Source organism: Theobroma umbraticum, unplaced genomic scaffold (genome assembly GCF_002168275.2).
Source record: "Theobroma umbraticum cultivar Fairchild unplaced genomic scaffold, ASM216827v3 scaffold_95.0, whole genome shotgun sequence".
NCBI classification, from domain to species: domain Eukaryota; kingdom Viridiplantae; phylum Streptophyta; class Magnoliopsida; order Malvales; family Malvaceae; genus Theobroma; species Theobroma umbraticum.
In genome coordinates, this window is record NW_018397257.1 from 10,320,938 (window position 1) to 10,329,760 (window position 8,823).

At 34.0% G+C, this 8,823-nt stretch overlaps 2 protein-coding genes across 2 annotated transcripts; one reads left to right on the plus strand and one right to left on the minus strand.

Annotated features, from left to right (window-relative positions):
* Positions 1–1,446: 1,446 nt before the first annotated feature.
* RHL41 (C2H2-type zinc finger family protein) lies at positions 1,447–2,266 on the minus strand. The gene has a single exon (XM_021423274.2). It carries the CDS (start codon positions 2,147–2,149, stop codon positions 1,658–1,660), a length of 492 nt encoding a protein of 163 aa, XP_021278949.1. The 5' UTR covers positions 2,150–2,266; the 3' UTR covers positions 1,447–1,657.
* A 4,336-nt stretch (positions 2,267–6,602) lies between these two features.
* Positions 6,603–8,255, plus strand: MBD7 (methyl-CPG-binding domain 7). The gene is made up of 5 exons (XM_089782992.1): positions 6,603–6,812; positions 7,357–7,479; positions 7,577–7,699; positions 8,087–8,182; positions 8,238–8,255. The coding sequence occupies exons 1-5, from the start codon at positions 6,603–6,605 to the stop codon at positions 8,253–8,255; spliced, it is 570 nt and encodes a 189-aa protein (XP_089639118.1).
* Positions 8,256–8,823: the final 568 nt, after the last annotated feature.

Genomic DNA, 8,823 nt, shown 5'->3' on the forward strand with positions numbered 1-8,823 from the left:
AAATAAAAGTAAAAAAATGAAAGTAAAGAGAGAGCTAAGTTTGATATTGTGTGTGAGGAGCACCTGATCTTTGCTCCTGAAAGGAATATCGAAACGTAGTCTACAACTGCTTAATCACACGTCACGTTTACTTTCATATTTAAAGTCCACGTGTATTGTGAGTAACGGACCTTGACCGTCGATGGACTGTAACCAACTTCATCCAAGGGTGAGTTTTCGTCACTTTCTATTATCTTGCGTTTCGAATCTTGAACGGCCGGTGCTAAGGTGGGAATTGAAACTATCAACACGTGTCGAGTTTTGGATGGTTTAACTGTAGTGAAGGCCGCTTGCGTGGGCCAATAAGATGGTGACAGTTCTCCCCGCAAGATTTTTGAAACCCATTGATTAAGAATCCATTGGCGATCATTTATAATCTTCTGTGACAGTATTCACCATGAACCGACGACGCGTCTGGCTCTTCTTAAATTGGTAAGGAGAGTGTATCTAATTATCAGACAACTCAACATTCTAAATTTGTGTCACACTTTCTCTTTTCCCCTCTAACAAGAACTAGCACATAGACTTGTACAATTTCTCTTAATAGGTATCAATACGATTTGTAATCTGATTCATTCATCAAGACACTCTAGAATAATTATTAGTTCAAAAAAATATATTTTTCGAGTTACTCTTGACAATTAAAGTGTGCGAGAATACTTGTTAAAATGTTATCTCGTTTTTTGTTTTGTTTTATTTTATTTAAAATGATATAATATGAAAAATATTACATATGTTTAAAAGTAGTATACTAAAGGTTTGTGTTGATACATTCATTATAAACTTGAAAAGAATGGAAAAGCTTTGAGATTTCCACTCTCTGACGAGTCCATGCCTCTAATGTTACAAAATGTCTAATTTAAGTTATGACCAAGAGAATAAAACACAACTATATGGTCCAAAATTAAGTTACAACCAAAGCAAATTATATTGACATTCACAGATGTAGATATGTTCCATAAATTGAGGTTCTGTTTAAAAAATAGGAAAGTACTTTTAGAGATAAAACACATTTGGATTAGGGAAAAAACATCTTTTGAATAAATATATACTTCTATTTTCTTTTATTCTTTCATTTTCTTTGTATGTTTCTGAAGACTTAAGCCCAAAGCCGAGTAAACAAGTCTAATGCTGCTGGCTCATCAATTCATCTGCAAGATGGAAAACAAACCAACCCAATTTCTTCACTTCTTTTAATGTTCATGGATCTTAGTGATATTTTAGAGAGTCTTTTACACCAATTCAATGTTCTTTAATGGTCGGGGATGATATTCAATGTTCTTTTTCTTTGTCAATCTTTTCAATTAATCTCAACTAAAAAAATTTTATTTCTTTACTTTTTCTTCAGAAGTCTTTTTGTCATGGCAGAATTAAAACAATGTTCTCGTGTATGGACCAGAAAAGATGTAGGATTTTAATAAAGAAATTCAATAGTAAAAATGGAGGAGCAACTGTGTATACAAAAAGTTCAACTCCAACTAACTACTAAAAAGAATCAAGAAATTAAATCATCTATGTCTATACCCTGTTCATAAGAACAAGTGTCAAGAAAAAATGCCCACAAAAAAATGGGTAAATATGAACCAGGTTTTTTACAAGAACAACAACCAAAAGATCCTTATATAAAACAATGAACAACAGGCGCCGGCACCACCTTCCCTACCTTCAACCCCAAATCACTTCCCCATGGCGCCAGGTTCAGATCCAGGCACAAATCACTTTCAGCGTCCCTCGACTTCTTCATCTCTGGCAACAAATCCCGAGTCACCAACCCTTCGTTTGAGGCAGCCCTATGTCTCCTCATGTGACCCCCAAGGGCTTGGCCTATGGCAAACTCCAGGCCACAGATTGAACATTCGTGGGTCTTTGGCTTCTTGGGTGAAGCAGGCATCTCCGAAAGGTTATCTCCTCCTCCTAGCCTCGGCTTCTTGTGGCTCGCCCTGTGCCCTCCGAGTGCTTGGAAAGATGAGAATCTTTTGTTGCACGTCTTGCATGCGAAGACACGACCCTGGAAATGCATCGATGGGTCGGTTTGGCCAACCTTGGATAGCAACATCAAGCAGTTTGCCATGTCCATGGCCTCAATATCTCTGCCTCTCTTCATGGTCATGTTTTTAGAAAAAAAAAAAAGTCTGAAACTTTGGGGAAACCCTGAAGTGTGGAAACTTACGCTTAAGGTTTTTGCTGCTGAAAATCTGAATGGAAAACTTTGGATGGCAGGAATGAGAACTTGGGAGTTATATTTATAGGTAGGCAGCTGGCGAGAGTGTGCCTATCTGGGAAGGTCAACATGACAGAATTGTCAATGATTCTTGCGGGCTAAGAAAGTAAAGAGAGAGTGTTGGTACTCTTGTAATTACGACGGAAGTTTCAGGGGTATATTAAATGGAAATGTCAGCCGCCATTCAGTACGTTTGCGTCACCGCGTAGCGGAGCATGTTAAGAAAGTCCCTACCAGGACTCTTCCTAATTCTCTGACAAATTCTAGACACTTTTACAGTGTTCTCAGTGTTGCTTTTATCCCCTGCCACAACTTTCGTGCGTGTTCATCTCGTTCCATGCTTTTCCCCGAGTATCATAATTTTCCTCATTACTTGCTCCTGAAGTCAATATTATTTGTTTGTGTTCGATTTCGATTTTTCCACCCAATATTGGCAGAAAAATTGGGAAGTTAAAAACTATTAAATTTATTACACGATTACGTTTATAGCATCTTAACTTTTGTACTGAAATCAGTGGAAAGTTGCATATTTGGGCATAAGCATTTTCAAGGAAATAGAATTCCTGATTCCTGATGTCATTGGTGGCTATGCATCTCCACTGGCGCGTGGCGGTGTTGAACCGACTCATATGAGGGTTAAAAAAGGCCACACAACAGCAAAGAATTAGCTACAGTCAAAATCCGAAACCAACTGTAACAAGGAACAAGATCAAATGGAGACACAGAAAACGTGGGCAGAAAGTAGTTGTAGTACAATGAAGTGAGATATCTGATTTAGTAAAAAAATTCAACGCGGTCTTCAATTTAGCTCAAGGATGACTTTCCTAGTTTCACACCTTTCCTACTTACTCGCATTCACTTTCCTAGCAATAACCTTTCTTTTTAACGTGGGTCCTTTTCATTTAACTGGAAATAAAGTTCTTTGTTATTTCACAGTCCGAATCAAGAAAGTTCTTATCTATTAAGTAGGAAAGAGTAGTAGTATCATATTCCTATAAGATTTCCGTTGTGTATTCTCGTTACCAAACATTGAAATTTCCGAGTGGAAATTTGATGTTGGCAGAATCTAAGTGCGTCCACATTTGCTTTTAGAGGAATTTTGTGTGTATTTTTCTTAAGAAAAGTGTTGATTGCTCAAACAGCATTTAGTAGTCAATGACTTAACATTGTAATTATGTTTAATTATAATTTCTAAATCGTAATCGTCATACCACGATGTCAAATTAGATCAACAATCAAATGCAATAAATTTTATTTTAATTCTTTTTTTTTTTCATATTCTTTCCCCATTTCTTTGTCAAACATGTTTAAAAAAGGAGGGCTCCTACACGCTTTGTACGCAGAGTAATGCAATTATTGAGTTAATACCATTATTAGAGGAAACAGCGTGGTTCTTTGTTTTCCAATTGCCTCTTCTTAATGGCAAACAATTAAAAATACATAACAAAAGCATGAAACTTGCTGCTGAAAAACACATAGCAATTGCAAATTCAGTGAAAAGATATTAAAATGTTTTTATTAATAAAAAATTAAATAAGTAAAGATTATCCCCAAGTGTAGGGATGGTCAATTTTCCACTCAACGACTTCTTTGGGATCAGTTGAATACAAAGTAGCCGTAGTTATTTGAACAAATATTTATTTTTTGAACAGGTAATTTGAACAAGTGTTTATTTGATTTTGGAATCTTCGATTTGAACAATAATAATCCCAATGCGTAGAATTTTCTTGCCATATTTCTGGGTTTCAAACTACATCATCTAGAAAACAAATAAGACCAAATTTCAGAAGCTTCTTCCTCTAGAATCTTGTCCCATAGTCATAAACATTGATTTTTCAATTATCTTTTTCCACTCAGCAAAGTATCTTTTAATCAAAGCTACAAAAGAATAATAATGTTGTTTAATAAGACCAAATCTTTTTTTTTCTTAATTTTTGTTGTTTTTATGCCTTTTTTTATTTTAATTTAGACTGATTGAGTTTGAACATAGTGATTAAAAACTCAATAATTCAGATTTGAAGAATAATAAATCTAAAGAAGATTCGACGATTTGAATCATTTATAGTTTCAATAAAATATTTTCTTTCTTTACTAGAGTGGTTTGCTAGGGGATCCAATGCTCTCGCTTGCTTCCGAGGTTCAATGTTTAATAAAATATTACGTTTTCCATCTCATTTTATCTTTTTGGTTAATTTTCGTATTAAATAAATTCAATATTGATCATTATTTTTTAATAAAATTTTTAAAAACAAGCTTCGTAAATTTTGAATTTCAAATTTTTCAAAACATATTTTTTAGATTTTAATTTTATATAATATTTTAAAAAACAATGGTCAAAATTAAATTCATTTGATGAAAAAATGAATAAAGGACAAACAAATTAAGATAAAATTTTGATTTTGATTTATTATTTTAAAATTTATAAATGTTTAAAATTTATTATATATAAAAAAACAATATTAAAAATCTAAAAAAAAAGTCTTCATTTTAAAATATTTTTTAAAAAAGGATTAAAGAAAATAAGGAACCGAAGAGTACTTATTCTTTCCCATCTGTTGCGAAGCATATGCATCTCGTGTTCTCCCTGCAATATTTGACGGTTCTCATTAATTAAATTATAACCCGTATGTTGCACCCGAGCCTCTCTTTTTTTTATTTTTTTAATATGTTTTTTTATTATTTTTAGGTGATTAAAAGAGTTTTTTTTTTTACTTATGTAATAAAAATCAGATTAAAAAAAAAAAAAACTAGCATCGTATGTAACCAAATGAATCCGAAGACCTTTCCTAATCCACGTGCGTGCGTAGCGATATATTCAAAACAATTATTCTTGAATATTTTGTTTATTAATTATATTAATCTTTTGGTGAAGTAGTCAAAGATTTTGAAAATTAGTTAATAGAGGTTCAGGGTCAAGTACAGGCTGCCTTTACTGAGGGATGCATGTAACTGCTTTCTCTACCAAATCAGGACCAAAAAATGGAAAAAAAAAAACAATAATTAAAAAGAACATGTAGAGAAGAGAAGAGAAGAACTTTCAATTTTCCCACAATTGACATTTGTTGCTGTAGACCAGGGCGCGTGCCGCGTTGCGTTTACATTTTTTTTGCGGTCCAGTCTGGTTGTTGTCACTGGAAAAGTAGCAAAGTTGGAAACCGTCCATTTTTTTTCTTTTGCAACGAACAAAATCACACTTTTGCACTTCCGAGCTGTTGACATTATCCATCGTCCCATGATTCTTTCAACGTTTGAAACTTGTTTTTAACAAAAAATAATATTAAAGAATAAATAAGCTATTAAAACCATTTCCATCTTGTGGGTAAGTAACCTTCTACTTCTTATTACTATAACTGTGTTGCGTTAATATTCACTTATTATTTTTTAGTTAGCATAACAATAAAAAATTTTGTTAAATTATATATAAAATTATAAGAAAATTTTTATTTTTTAATTACATATAATTAAGTTTATGTATTTACCTAACAGTTGCTAATCAACACTGTCATTTATCTTTTTTTATATTATGTGATTTGTGATATATTAATGTATTATAATCGATGATAATATAATATGTTAAGTTATCACGTGACATTTCACTTTTTACGTTATCACTGTATCAATATTATAAGACATAAAAAATGATAATAATATTTTGATTAATAATAGTTAATTAATAATATTTTATTTGATATAAAATAAAAATATAAAAATTTAATTAAATTTAATAAAAACTAAAAATTTATTTAAATTTTGAAATAGTTTAAAAAAATATTTCAATATTATATCTTTTAATTATATATTGCTTTTTTCAATACAGGACAAAAATTATAAAATAAATATAATGTTATTGACACTTAAAAATTCGAGATTTGAAAATCTACAAACTTAAAAATACATTTCTATCTACCTTATGACTCTCATGGATGACCTACCTAAGTATGTCATACGACCATCAGCTATGATGTCAAAGGCATTCCTTTCGATTTATTTAATTAATTTTTTTTTAAAAAATGTAATAACTGTATATAATAATTTATTAGATTGATGCGAATTTTATTTGTATAATATGTAATTTACTAGAAAAGTTATGAACTTATATTTTTCACTAGAATTAAAAAAGAAGAGAAAAAAGAAGATTTTAACTAGTGTTTTCCTCGAGGTAAAAAGCACGGGCAGTAACCCTTGGAATCTCCAGAAGCCATTGACGGTAACTGAGCTGCTGCTCTATAGCTCCGCCGCAAAAGTAGAATAAAATAACGGGACCGTTTCACTGACCGGTGACCACAGCGTCCGATACCACACCGGAAAAAGAATAAGAAAAAACTCCAAACATTTCCGAACAATGAAGAGCAAATCGTCACCGTCGAAGAAGAATCCACCTCCGGCAGGCAAAGAACGAGAAGCCCACGATCCGAGTAAAATGCAGCTGCAGATTGTGGACACCAGGCCCACCTCATCCATGATCAGATCGTCTGTCGAGTTGCCACGTGGTTGGGTCGTCGAGCAATGGCCGCGTGTTAACTCTGTAGCCCGTCCCGGCCGAGTTGACAAGGTTGCTTCCACCTCCTCTTCTTTTTCTTTTACATTCTCATTTTTGTATTTACAATTTGTTCTTCCTTTCTGGGATTGCTTTTCATTTAGTTAATGAACTGCACCTGCAATCTGCATGCATGCATGCATGCATTTGTTTTGAGGTATTTATCTGAGAGGCTTCAGTTTGGAGGTTGATCTTTGCGTTTCTAATCAATTGATTTGGATGAAAAATTATGGAATCCAAGGAATCTTTGGGCTGTAATCCATTTTCCCATCGTGGCCGGAAAATTTTAATAATATCTTCTAATTTGGGAATCCTAGTCTCCATAATTTATAAATAAGGGAATGTCTAGATGTAGTTTCAGTATTTAAATTGGTCACTGATCCATTTTTGAGGCCATGGGGCCTTAGGCGGTGGGGGAGGGAGGAAGAGATGTTACTGCCCTGTTTAGAACATTCTGAAAGTTCATAATTACAATGTGGGATAATTGTGTTTGGAAGTTCATGCATTGAAGTTTGTTAGAAGACAGAATTTTGAGAACTTTCCATCTTATTTTCTGCAGTATTACTATGAACCTGGGTCTGGACGGCAGTTTCGTTCCCTCACAGCTGTTCAGGAGTACCTATGTGGAGAGATGGAATATACTCGTAGGCCACCAAGAGTGAAACCTGGCAATGAAACTTCTGTGAGTTCTATAACTGCTGAATGGATTTTCATGTTTTTCTTGCCATGAGGATTAGTTGTATTCTTGCTTATTTTGATCTGACCAACTGTGCTGGTAGTCTTTGCAGAAGCAAATTGTGCCCCACTTATTCAGGAGTGTTTCACCGCTCATGCTGCTTCATGATTGGATTGTTGAGGAAAAGCCCCGTGACAATGTTAGATATGCTGGAGTAATTGACAGGGTACTCTTGCATGCTTAATTTTTATTTGAAGTTTGTAGGCTTCTTTTTCTTTTTACTCCTTGACCTTGTGTACACCCAACTTTGCAATTGCAACCAAAATAAAGTACACAGGTACTCCTCAATGATCCATATTTTTTATGGTTTTGTTTCAGTGTGCATTCAGTTCTTGCTTTCTGTCAATCAGAAGTCTTTTCTTTTCCTTTTAATTTGACGGCTTAATAGAATGGACTTGTATACACTAGCAGAGAGTAGAAGACATACAATTATCATTCTACCTTTAACTGAGTTGATAACAGAAAGACTGATGCTAGCCTTACTTGTCTAAAAGTACTTTCATGGCATTTCCTTCTGAAACTCAGAATATTAGAAATGGTAATTTGTCTGCAGTATTACATTGGGCCTGGGACTGGACAGCGATTTCGTTCCGTGAGATCTGTTGAGAGATACCTTTCACAGATGGAAGCAAGTGGAGCTGCATGCGAGGTACTAAAAGGCAGGCGTGCCATTGGTAGTGTTAAACTATTAAGTTTTCTTACAGTTGAATTCAGTGTTATAATTTATGTTACTGCCCTTACAGAATTCTGGTCATAGGAAATGCATTTCTGATGGGGACGTTTCCCTATAAAATTGTTTGGAAATACCCAGAAGATGCCAAAAGAATAACTACACCTGGGGAATTGCAAAAGCGTATTACAATGAGTAAGAGAAATAACTTGAAGACTAAGAATCCAAAGAGAATTGTTGACAGTCTCCAGTCGTGCATTTTTCTGTTTTCAGCCATCTGGAACACCTGGTTCTCGGAAGAAATTAAAATCTGCTGTAGAGGTCGATCCAATGCTTGATTTTACCAGCCCTCCAGCGAAAGTAAAGTGGGTTCTTGGTGGACCTGGGGAAAGTCTATGGAACCCATTTATATTATCCATCAAGGACATTTATATTATCCATCAAGGACAAGTTTTGTCGTGTGTAGCTTTGAAGGTATTTTTGCTCTACTCTTTTATCAAAACCCAATTTATAATCTGTGACGTGCCTTCAATAATATCTCCTTGCTAATTGCAGTAACTGTCTCTTAAATCTGACTGGATACCTATTAAAAAGAAATAAATGATCATCATGATGGTTAG